Below are 12,427 nucleotides of genomic sequence, written 5' to 3'. Positions count from 1 at the left end.
TGTTTGCACATTTTTCTTTGGATTTATCACATCCATCGTCTTTATACCCTTTCCTCTCCTCACCTCAAACATCTTTAAAAATGTGTTTTTGAGGAAAAAGTAATCCTGAGAATTTATTGATGAAACATTGAAAATAAATTCATGAATCCATAAAATATTCCATGGTAAACTAATCTTGCATTTTAAAATTTTAATATTTAAATTTCTTCATGATTTAAACTAATCTTCAAGATTAGTTTACTATTTAATATTTAAACTATCTCATATTTAAATTTTAAAATTTAATATTTAAAGCGTTGTTCTATGGTTTTTATACAATAATTAATTAATATTAAATTTAAGCCGCCATACTAAACCAATTGAAAAGATAATTTCTTTTATGTAATTTACAAAGAGTAAAACTAATTGTCTAGGATATTTTAAGGGTTACCTCAATTTAAAAATATTGTAACAGTATTTCACACTAGTACTAGCATAATATTCGCTAATATAATTTTAGTAATGATTACATATTAAAAAAAAATCAATCCTTGTATAAATATATATTTTTATAATAACGTGTTCATTATAAATAACTGCAAAATATTATTAGTATTATTAGGAGATTTTCATTGAAAGATAATTTAACTTCCCAATTATTTTCATCAGTATTTTAAGTATACAAAAAGTATAACTAAAATAAACACAATCTTTACTATAGAAGGAATCATTTTAAATGTTTCTATAATACTTTCATAAAGACTGTTTTAATTATTATATAAAGTAAAGAAAATATTGACTTATGCTTTACTTATATAATATTTTTTTTATACATCAATAGGTTATAAGTACTATAAATTTATTTTTTTAAATTATACATTTTTTTTCTTCTAAATTCTCTCTAAAATAAGAGAAACCGTAAGGTATTATTGTGCTCGAATATACAATCCTCCAAAGGTAACAAGGTGCATATCAATGGATGTTAAATTGGATAAGTTAGATTCTTGATTTGGATAAAATATTTATTCTCTACTAAAAGATTTATTTTCTTTTCCTCGTTATCTTTTATAATACACTACAAAAATATCTAATTTTACCGTGAGTTAATTTTCGACGGTTAGGAAAACCTTCATAATAAGTGTTGTGAAATTATTTCCACAATCTCTAATTTCGTCAAACCGTGCTCATGACTGCTTTTTTTTTCACTTCTTTTCTTTGTTGATGCTCGTGCTTTTTCACATCTTCTTTACTTCGTCAAATCACAAACCCAAAGTGCACGTCTTCTTTGTCCTTGACCTTGTCATCGTGTCACCATTGTTACCTGAACGTGTCTTTTGTTCTTCGTTCATTCTATTCACCATTGTTCATTAAACTGCAATTCCTAAGTTCACGTTTTCTTCGTCCTCCATTACTAAGTCTTCGTCCTTCGTCCTTGTCATTGTGTTGTCGTTATTGCTTGAACTTCTCTTATGTTCTCCATTCATTATGTTCGTTGTTGCTCGACATTATTGTAGTCCTTAAGTTCACTTTTTCTTCCTCCTTCATTATAGAGTATTCGTCGTTCGCCCCGTCATTATGAAATCATTGTCACCTAAACCTCTCTTTTCTCTGTTTATTCTCTTCGCCCCTGAACCTCGTCTCATTCCGTTTTCCATCATTTTATCCTCTTCCCACCACCCTGATTCATCTTTAATCTACCATATAATTTCATAGAGGGGTGTCATTCAAGTAGTAGGCAATAATAGAAAGCTCCCAGTCAACAACAAGCGTAGATCGCAGAGTTGGTGTAAGACGAATGACACCTTGTTTGATTTGATTTTGACTTTTATGTACACTAATATCACATTTTCTTTGTTGTTTACATTTTGTTTGAAATGAGCAATTGGAGTGGTTGAAGTATTGACGTTGGGAAGAAGTCAGGTTTTAACACCTTGGTTTCATCTATGTAAGTAAAAGAACTATTATACTACTTTTGATTTGGAAATACTTTGTTTCGAAATAGCATTGTTGCTCTCAATTTTCTCTGTTTTGACTTGGATGTGTGGTTTTGTTTTCATTTGTTGTGTTTGATTTTATTTGTGGTTAAAATTCTTATTTAACCAAATCAGAAAACTTGTAATGCTTTTTAATTAATGTTTTGTTGATAACTAAGTAGGTGCGCTTCTTAGTGTTTTATTCATTCACCATTTATTTTTAACACTAAGTAGGTCTATTACTTAGTATTAAATTATTATAGCCAACAATTTTATAACTAAGTAGGGGCACTACTTAGTTTTGAATTCAGTCGAATTGTTTCACTCTTCAAATTTATAACTAAGTTGGTATAAGACTTAGTTTTATGACCAATTCAGTAAGTTCTTCTTATACAATAAACTTTCTTGAATATGGTCACTTATTTTATAACTTTCCAATATTCTTGGCATGAATAAAGGTTGTTTTAATGGACAAATCATGGATATACATGCCTCAAAATACAAGTCAATATATGGGAGAATTAACTACCTTTTTGGATTTCGCATTCACTAATAGTGATGTTAGGTGAAAGATAATATGTCCATGTCAGAAATGTTTAAGAAATGACAATGTCATGAAGAAGTAAAATGTGATCAATGAGTCAAGACTTGTAAAATGCATGGAGTGGGATAATTGAGGATTCAAACATGATTCAAATCACTAAAACAAGATGCTAAAATTCTCAAAAAAGTTCTGGAATGACAGGAACTAAAAATCAGTGGTTGAACCAAGTTTCACAACAAACTAGTCTAAACTAGCTTTAACATTAAATGGGTTTTCTCTTTATTTTAAATTTTGATGCAATGCAGGATATATTGGGATGATTTTATGATTTAGACATGCTTAATATATTAATTGAATGTTAAAAGGCATAATGTTCCACATTTCTGTTTGAAATAGTTTTGGTTACTTCACATATGACTAATGCAAGATGACCAATAAACACTTAAAAATAAATAGTGTTTGAAATTTGCTTAATAATGAAAGGATTGTTGTGCGTTGGAATGATGAGTGTCAACCAATTAGAGATGGTGGAACATTGTTGAATTGGTTCTTGGGAAATATTGTGAAAACTTCAAGGCGTTCCCTATTTTCTATTCTACCTAGAAGAAGATTCCTAAATATTTCAAAGAAGACGTACATAATTCAAAATATCATTCAAGTATGTAATGTTTATTTTCAATTTACAATTAAGTTATTGGGTAGTTGTTGTTAATGTTAATTCAATTTTTGAGGCAAAGTTTGCAGTCAATTCTGATGTTTAAATAAATTACATCTTGAAAGCGCTTAATCATAAATGGAGAGATTGTGTGCAAGAATTGTGGCAATAAAGAGATGATGACACGCATACTAGACATGAATTGATTGTGATGGCTCCAGAAGGAATAAATAGAGATCATTGGGCTCCTTTTGTTGACCATCGACTAAATGAAAAAATAAAGGTAAAACCTATATTTTTTTCTCTTAACATTATGTTATAATTTAATATTTTTTTATGGCAATATTAGGAAATTGTCATGAAAAATAAGCACAATAGGACAAAACAAACTATTTCTCACACAATAAGTCCAAGAGCATTGCTAGGAAGAGGGAAAAACTGATGAAGCCTTATTGTTCTTCAATTTTAAAATTTTCATTATATTTATTACATACTTAATATGCATAATTACCATTTTCATAGGAAAGAAAGTGTGGACATAAAGTTAGCACAGGAGAAGTCAGGATAGCTACCCATAAGAAGACCAATGAAGCTTTTGTGAGTGATGAGGCAAAGGAAATTGATGTAAGTTAAATTGAACTCAAAGACCAATTTCATACTGATTTTTCATTGTTTCTTATTACCTTGTTGGTTCTAGACTTCCCTTCTTAGGTTAGGTTGTACCCGATAGTAATATGACACTAAGATTTATGAAGACCCTATAGGTTAGGTTGTTTAGAGCAAAACCCTTTGAGCACATACCACAATACATTTAAAGAAATTGTTCAATTTTTCCCAGTTTCCCCAAGCAACTTTAACTCTGTTTGCTTTGCATAAACCATCCACCAAAGCCCCATATGTAAGATCATTCCATGTTAGCTTGCGTTCTAGCATAAATGTGACAAGTTTAATCAATATGCCCAGCCTTATAATGACCATCAATTAAAGCTGTATACAACAACATTAGTAAAAATAAATCAAATCATTGGACTTTCAAACACAAAGGTATAATTAGAAGTGAATTTCTTTTATCTTTAAATAGTAAGAATCATCTTCAACTTCTTCTTATTTTGAATTACAAACTTAAGTTAATGAATATTTTACCAACATTTACTTGTATTCTTGATTTTATGAATAATTTGTTGACTAAAATTTTTCTTACTTTTCAAATAATTTTTTTCATTTCAGTTATTTTCATTGACATCATAAGTTAATGAAATGAAGGCAATGATGACATTTATGTTGCAAAATTATTATGATCAATTATCTTCATATTTTAACATTTTTCAACCATCACTGATAATCATTCTTAAATTCGTCTAATAATTTTTTTTAATATATTATTGACTAACTATTATATTATATTATAAGTATTCTGATCAAAGAAGCGTACAAAATGATGAAGATAATGAAGAACAACAAAATTAATGATTGTTGTTGAGAACATGCTTTTTTGTTTTAATTTTTAGGATTGAACAATGTTATTTTTTATGTTCAAGAATTAATTGTATTTCTAATGTTTATAGTTCATTTTATATAATAATATTAAATGTTTGGTTTCAATTATTTTGGTTTATTATTAAAGCATTTTTTTTATAATCAAATAATTTTAATAATACAAAAAAAAAATGATTTCTAACGGTTTTGGAAACCCTAACTAGGTAATCCTAGAAAGTAGCAATGATTTTGGAGAATCCCAACAAATATCAATGATTTTGTTGAACCTCAACAAGTAGTGGCGATTTTCGAGAATCCCAACAAATGGCAGTGATTTTCAAGAATCCCTATATGTAACTGTGCTTTTAAAGAACTCCTGCAAGTAGCGGCAATTTATGTTGATGTAAACATATGACTTTAATATGCATATATTATTGGATATTTTAAAGTAGGGTTGGATGATTTAAAAATAATATGGGTTAGATTTGATATGTTGTATTTTTTTTTCTTTAGGCTAATATCATTTAAGTAGTGAACTACTGTTCAAGCATGTCTAAGCGATAGTGATCATTCTCAAGTCATAGAAGTTTAAAGGTTTAATTGCTTCCTTTGTCCCCAGTTTGGTTGAATTGTGTCAAATTCATCCTCATTTTTAAAAAAGTTTCATTGTCGTCCTCACGTGGTGTAAAAGTGTCAATTGAATTCAAACATTGAAAAAATTTGTGTCAATGTAGTCATCTCCGTTAAATACACACTAACGGTGTTAAGTGACTGATTATTTGGCACCAGAGAATTAAAACGTGGCAAAAGAGAGGTTTACGTGGATGCCCACAGTTCTCAACATGTGCAACACTTTCCTGGCCTTCTCCCTGGCCCTCTTTGTTCCCGTTTTTTCAACCTCCTTCAAAACCTCCACAACCCTCGCGTCCTTCGCCAACCCTTTGAACCTCAAGCTCCTATGACTCAGCGCAAACAGCGTTGCCACGCAATTCTCCCGAATCGCCTCTGAGTCCAACTCGTTCGTCCTCAACAGCCCCACCAGAAATGCAACATATAGAAAGCCAATAAACAATGATAATTGCGTGAAGCGCTAGAAACAAGAAGGAAAAGCTACTCATAGTAGAAATCATAAAATGGTACTGGAAAAAACCACCCCAACTTGAAATCACTAATGAGAGGCTAGCAGATCAGAAAACTACAGAGTTACTTGAAGCATCAAAACACTAACCCCATAAGCAATTAAAAAAAAAATCGGTATCCGTTCACAGAAACATGAATCCACAAAATCAAAATTCTTTACACATTGAAAACAATACTAAGAATAAAAATAAGAACAAAAAACAGCACACATTTTCTTCTATTTCTTTGACAAATGACAGTACCCACATAAGCCCAACAGTTGCAAGGCATTCTTTTTGAGACAAAAGAGGGATCTGTGTTCCATAAAACAAAAGGGAAAAGAAGAATAAACAAAACCAAGCAAAAGGGACAAAATACAAACCCAGCATTGAAATGAAAGAGAAAACTGCGTAATATTATAATGGAGTTGTTTCTCTTTGTTCCCACTACTTCAAAGCCAATAACAACAACCACATCAAACACACCCTCTTCCTATTTCCTTCCACCACAAACCTAACACCAACTCTCTCTCTCTCTCTCTCTCTAAAACTGGAAAATGGTGATTGAAGAAGAAAGAATTCTCTATCACACTCTATAAAGTGTTGCTGTAGCTGTTGGCGAAGGACGCGAGGGTTGTGGAGGTTTTGAAGGAGGTTGAAAAAACGGGAACAGAGAGGGCCAGGGAGAAGGCCAGGAAAGTGTTGCACATGTTGAGAACTGTGGGCATCCACGTAAACCTCTTTTTTGCCACGTTTTAATTCTCTGGTGCCAAATAATCAGCCACTTAACACCGTTAGTGTGTATTTAACGGAGATGACTACATTGACACAAATTTTTTCAATGTTTGAATTCAATTGACACTTTTACACCACGTGAGGACGACAATGAAACTTTTTTAAAAATGAGGATGAATTTGACACAATTCAACCAAACTGGGGACAAAGGAAGCAATTAAACCAAGTTTAAATGATATGTATAGCTAACGCTATGACTTGAGCTAGAGTGAGAAAGAGATGGAGACAATTTTATTTCTTTTGGAGTAGAGACACTCAAATGAGGAAACATTCAAGCTTAAAGGTGTGGTGCATAGGATTTTGAAACGTGTAAGACCAAACAACTATGTCAACGCTCAAACAACAACAGGATCACAAAAGTATTGATGTAGCAATGAGAATGATGTAGAACTTATTGTTTAAACAACGAATATCATTACTAAATTTCATCTAAAGTTGCATGCTTAATCAATGTATAGTCACTTGAGTGAAAAAATGTTTGTATATTTAAAAAGATAAGATTTTTAAACGAGATCGATTTGCATTATATATTATATAATGGTATATTAGTGATAAGATTCCTTAAATTAATTAAGGAAAATTTATAAGGTAAGCTCTCAAATTCATAATCAAAACACTTAAATTAGGTTTTTCTTCCAAACTAAATATTCAAAAAAATTATTTTGAAATGGAAAAGAATTTAGTACAAGTTTTAAACAATTATTATGAATAGGATAAATAGAATGAATGTAAATTTGAGAATTAGATCAATTATAAAATTTATGAAACCTGCTAAAATTATAGAAAAAAAAAAGGTAAAACCGAGGAGGAAATATAAGAAAACTAAAGTTATGATTTATCTTTTACTCTGTATATTTTAATTTAGTTTTGAAAGGCGTTTTAAATTTGATAAATGGTGTTCCAAAGCCACCAGCCCAACCCAATAATAGTCACGGGACTATAAAAGGGAAGTGGATAAGCAAAATATAACCACACGTTGCATTCTGGGAAGCCATGGAAACCATCTCTATCTCTCCACACTCATCTTCCCTCATCGTTCTCACTAGACGTTCACTGCCATCAACAAGGCACACCCAAATCTTCTTTCCCCACCGTCAGGGTTCTCTCAGTTTCAACCCCATATGCTGCACCACCACTGATAATAACAGTAGTAGTAACAGCAGCAGCAGCAACACAACCAATGATGATGCAGACTCAGTTCAAGCACCAAGTGCAACACCAGTTAATCCTGTAGAATTGAGCTTCCGGAAAAGATCAAGAAGGCAAGCTAGACGGCAGAGGGAGAGGGAAAACGGCATGCAATCTACAAACAGAAGGGTTGAGAGTCCTCCCAAGAAATGGGAAGACATGACTTTGAGTGAGAAAGCAGTGGAGCTTTATGTGGGGGAGAAAGGTGCTCTGTTTTGGCTCAACAAATTTGCATATGCTTCAATCTATATCATGATCGGAGGGTGGATCTTCTTCAGGTTTGTGGGTCCAGCATTCAACCTTTACCAGCTCGATGGTCCTCCACTCTCCCCTACTGATGTGTTCAAGTGATTCCTCTCAGGTTTTGAACTAGATGACTTAGTTACTCAAAATGCTTTTAGCATCTCAACTTATCTACAGTTATGTTTCTCTGCCCTCAACAAAGATTACCATGTTACTTATTACTACTGCTTGTGACAGATATTATATGTAAAAATCAGGGGCGCAAAAAACCAGACATTTTTGTTGAAGAGAATTGCAATGCCACATCATCTTTTATAGTATACAGACATTTTTTTCATTGTTTAGAATTTCACGTTAGTTTTACAGTAGAACTAACTACCTGACCAAATTATGATTCCACGAGCAGAGAATTTGATTTCTAAACAAACCTAATATATGAATGATCCATGTAATCCTTTTCGTTTTGTAGGATAGCACTATTATCATTGGTGTCTATCATCACTTTCTATGTTGGGCTGAAAGGAGTCTGTTATGTAATAAATAACTAGAGTCAGTGCTTTTTCAAGTAAATCCGTGTATTAATACATGATATAGCAGGTATAACTCAATTTAATTGTTGACATTTTAAATCCTTGTTTTAGTTCTTGACTTTAGAAATAAATTATTTATTTCAATTTTATTTCGTACAGCTTTTCCCTGACGCTAGAAATTGATGTGAATACCCTTCTAAGAAATTTCTGACTAAATAAGTGAGAATTTTAAAAAGACAGACGAAAGCATTGTTATGGTTTACTCCTAGTAACCACGTATAAGTATACTGCCACTCAAGTAGTAAAACATGAGTAATGAATATTCTTCTAAAGCCCTGGTTACATGCACAGGAGATTTGGATAGTCTTCTGAGTTTTATGAGAGATGTGCTAATTCTCCCGCTTGCAGTTACTGACCAATGGCATTGAAATTCACTGACTACCATAACTAAATTCCCCCACGTGAACAGAGAGGGATGAAAATGTACCATGAAAGCACTTCTGAACCAATGTTCTTAAAACAATAACTGAAAATTTTTGGATAAAAACCAAACGACACTAGAGGAGAATACTCAACTCATCCACAATCCTCTATCAAATAGAATATTTATGGTAAGCAATACATTTTCAGAAACTAAAAGATATGATGGTACTGAGCATAAACTATTGTCTTACGCAAATATAACGAACATGTCAGAGAACATCAACGCGTTTTGCTGCCAAAGTAATGCTAGAAAATAAAAACAAAACTCAGCCAAACTAGGGCACGTCACAGCAATTTAACTAATAAATTCAACATTAAACAACATTAACAGGTTGCATGGGCGCCATTCTTTGAGTTTTGCACCTGCAAATGACGAGCATCGATTATTCAGTGTAACTCGTGCAACAGAAAATGCAAAACGTGTTTGATTGCTACATAATGACTTAAAAACGCGCATAATTTAGTCTTCGTTTTAAAGGCATTCATTTAATTTGCACCCCCAAAACATAAAATATAATACGAATGAGATAATAACCTGTTACACTGTAGTCTTGAAGCATAATTGTGATTATTGCAATTTGAGCACATCCAGTCTCCACTGCGCCATTGCTTTGCTCTAACAGGTACAATATATAAAAAAATGTATTTAAATTGTGAGCCTATAAGAGTATGATAGCATCTTTAGATGTACTATTAAAAAATATGATAAATATGTAACTTTACAATAATATTACACGATAGGTTAGAGGCATTAGTTACCCTTTTCCAAGGAGGGCAGGTGTAGAAACTTGAGGTGGAAGAAGTGTGGCCAATGGCAAACTTGGAGTTGTACTTGAGTTCATGCTGGGATAAGAGGGGAAGACTTCAGGTTTTGGATCTGCACCTGTCCCTACCACTTGATCTAAACTTGTATATGTTTGCTGTTGATCATTTGTCTGAAAAATAAGTAAGATAGTAAGAGACTTCTAAAACTGTCAATAGAATTTTAAAACGACAGAAGAGCAACAGAAATTAGCTAAAAAACAAAGTCCTTACAGTTCCTACATTCAATCTCTTGTTGTCCCAGTCATAAACCAACTCTTCAGAGGCTAGTCGCTTTGTCCCAAGTGCTTCACACCAAAAAAGTGGAAACAGCAAAAAGGTTAACATGAATTGCTAGAAATTGAAAACCAGTTTTGATATTAAATAACCAAAATTATTCTTATCAATGCAATGAAGACAAGGAGGACTATCTGTGGGACACTAGATCACCATAAGAAGGTATGTTCTAAGACTTGTGCACTTGTACAAATTATCTTTGATAGAAGACTCAGATTAGGCATTCTGCACCTAACAAGTCTACAATCTATACTAATACTAATAACTAACATTTGATGATTAAAAAAAAAAGCTACAATCTATACAAAGGAAGGAAGTCATACCAGGTTGAAAGGCATTGCATTTTTTACACTGCAAATAGTTTTAACATTGTAGACTTGTTAGGCATTCTGCACCTAACAAGTCTACAATCTATACTAATACTAATAACTAACATTTGAAGATTAAAAAAAAAAGCTACAATCTATACAAAGGAAGGAAGTCATACCAGGTTGAAAGGCATTGCATTTTTTACACTGCAAATAGTTTCAACATTGAATCAGAAAAATAATGAACACTTCAACTCTTGTATACTGTATAACTCAACAACACTTTCAAGTAGAATTCAAGACATACCTGGGAGCGGGACGAGTAATTGTGGAAGCCACAGTTACAGATCCAGTCCCCACTGCGCCATCCCTTTGGAACAGATAGGTTCTGGTTGGTGGAATTATCGAGAGGATGTCCAGAGCTATAATTTCCACCAGGTAGCCATATGGAAATCGGTTGGACACCATACTTATCTGCTCCAAGAATGGGCCAATTGGAGTTTAAATGTAGTGACTGTGGCGGTGCTCCACTGCCAAGCAATCCAATATTCATCTTTTGTTCTGGTCCCCCTGGGCCCCTGGAATAATAATGTGAAAAAGTGGGGAAAGATGCTCCAGTCATCGCAATTGCTGGCATGGCTGCTACTTCCTTTGGTTGTCCACACTTCTTGCACTTCTCTCTTGATGCATAATTGTTGTTAGTGCAACCTATTGTTCCATGCATACAAACCCAGCCCCAGAAAGCAGCCAGAGGGGAAAGGAAGCCAAGCATACGCACACCAACACGTCCCACGCACACCAACCCGTCCATCCCACACAAAATACACATACAAAAAGCACAAACATCTCAACCTAGGCGATAGCAAGTTCTTCATCTCAATTTGAAACAGAATATCATAAACCAAAATCAAATGTCATGCTAGGTCGGGCATCTTTCTAACATCAATCATTTTATAAAACTTAACCATGTATGAAATAAATACAGCATAATACATGGTGTCATACGTGTGTCCTTGAGAGAACTGGTATTTAAAAAACAGAACAAAAAAAGCTGAAATACTAACAAATTTACACTATGAACCAGTTTGAATCAGCTTCTCAAGAAGCACCTACAAGAAAAAAAACTAAATCAAGAGAACTTATAATTTGTTTTCAAAACTAGATCCCTTTATAAATTCTATTCAATTTCAGTCCTTACAAATTACAAAACCTATGTGCTTCTAATCCTGAACGAGAGATTAAAAAGGAAGTCTTGGTTACATGGAAGGAACTGATGATTAACAACAAATAAAATTTAAATAAAAAACATCTAACCCTATATATACTATCTTTCCACTCATATATTCTATCAAGCGTTTCACAGATGACCCAAAAGGAAAGACGCACACTAGGTCACGCAGTATAAAATACGATTCAAGAAAGGTCTAATTTCCCAATTCCATTTCGCTCCTACATTTTCCAGTGCACCAACATAACACATACAATAGGTGAGCCAGGAAGAACCCCTCCGGAGTAGGAATAAGTATAACATGCATTACAGAAAACATGAGGGAAAGAAAAGAGAAAATAAAGAGAAAGGTATTTGAAAAGGATGTTTGGGAAAAAATGGAAAAGAGAGAGAAATGGGTGGTTGGGGCTAACCGGTGCAGATCCAATCGCCAATACGAGGAAGCCACTTGGAATCAGCGGGGGTTTTGGTATCGACGAGGAGGCGGGGTTGCTTGCATCGATTGCAGAATGATCTGAAAGCATAGTTCCTGTTGTTGCAACTGCTGCACTCCCAATCCCCTTCTCTCCCTTCTCCACTTTCAGCACCTTTTGCGCTCAACATCTTCTTCCACTCTCAACTCAGCTCAACTCCACAGCTCTCCCTGTCTCTCTGTGTGTCGCACAAAACAAACCACACGGGAGACAGATTTTTCTATGGGTTCGCAGATACTAACGACAAATAAATATATATAATAGAGAGACAGAGCGAGGAGAAGCAGTGAAAATACATGTGAATTTACTGGAGTCAAAAACAAAACCTGAAATCCT

General features: G+C 33.4%; 2 protein-coding genes across 8 annotated transcripts; one reads left to right on the top strand and one right to left on the bottom strand.

Annotated features, from left to right (window-relative positions):
- The first annotated feature begins 7,497 nt into the window (after positions 1–7,497).
- Positions 7,498–8,291, top strand: LOC108337330 (uncharacterized). The gene has a single exon (XM_017573834.2). The coding sequence runs from the start codon at positions 7,534–7,536 to the stop codon at positions 8,077–8,079; it is 546 nt and encodes a 181-aa protein (XP_017429323.1). The 5' UTR covers positions 7,498–7,533; the 3' UTR covers positions 8,080–8,291.
- A 775-nt stretch (positions 8,292–9,066) lies between these two features.
- Positions 9,067–12,427, bottom strand: LOC108323804 (uncharacterized). 7 transcript variants are annotated; one of them, XM_052876004.1, is made up of 8 exons: positions 12,032–12,135; positions 11,455–11,499; positions 10,698–11,193; positions 10,570–10,597; positions 10,020–10,093; positions 9,744–9,919; positions 9,520–9,600; positions 9,067–9,347 (listed from the first exon to the last, which is right to left on the bottom strand). In XM_052876004.1, the coding sequence occupies exons 3-8, from the start codon at positions 11,160–11,162 to the stop codon at positions 9,299–9,301; spliced, it is 873 nt and encodes a 290-aa protein (XP_052731964.1). In that variant the 5' UTR covers positions 11,163–11,193; positions 11,455–11,499; positions 12,032–12,135; the 3' UTR covers positions 9,067–9,298. The 7 variants fall into 7 exon arrangements, with proteins under 7 accessions (XP_052731964.1, XP_052731965.1, XP_017412049.1 ...); XM_052876005.1 differs by having other exon boundaries at positions 10,698–11,098; XM_017556560.2 differs by lacking the exons at positions 10,570–10,597; positions 11,455–11,499 and adding an exon at positions 10,406–10,433 and having other exon boundaries at positions 10,029–10,093; positions 10,698–11,098; positions 12,032–12,427.

This window comes from Vigna angularis, chromosome 1 (genome assembly GCF_016808095.1).
Source record: "Vigna angularis cultivar LongXiaoDou No.4 chromosome 1, ASM1680809v1, whole genome shotgun sequence".
Lineage (NCBI taxonomy): Eukaryota > Viridiplantae > Streptophyta > Magnoliopsida > Fabales > Fabaceae > Vigna > Vigna angularis.
The sequence above is the reverse complement of the archived record's forward strand: the minus strand, read 5'-3'. Positions and strand labels throughout refer to the sequence as shown.

Coding starts and splice junctions, on each gene's coding strand:
- LOC108323804 (XM_017556557.2), bottom strand. CDS start 12,221: ATGTTGAGCGCAAAAGGTGCTGAAAGTGGAGAAGGGAGAGAAGGGGAT. Junction 9,920..10,019: donor AGAGATTGAATGTAGGAACT/GTAAGGACTTTG, acceptor CTTATTTTTCAG/ACAAATGATCAACAGCAAAC. Junction 9,348..9,519: donor TCAAGACTACAGTGTAACAG/GTTATTATCTCA, acceptor CGTCATTTGCAG/GTGCAAAACTCAAAGAATGG.
- LOC108337330 (XM_017573834.2), top strand. CDS start 7,534: ATGGAAACCATCTCTATCTCTCCACACTCATCTTCCCTCATCGTTCTC.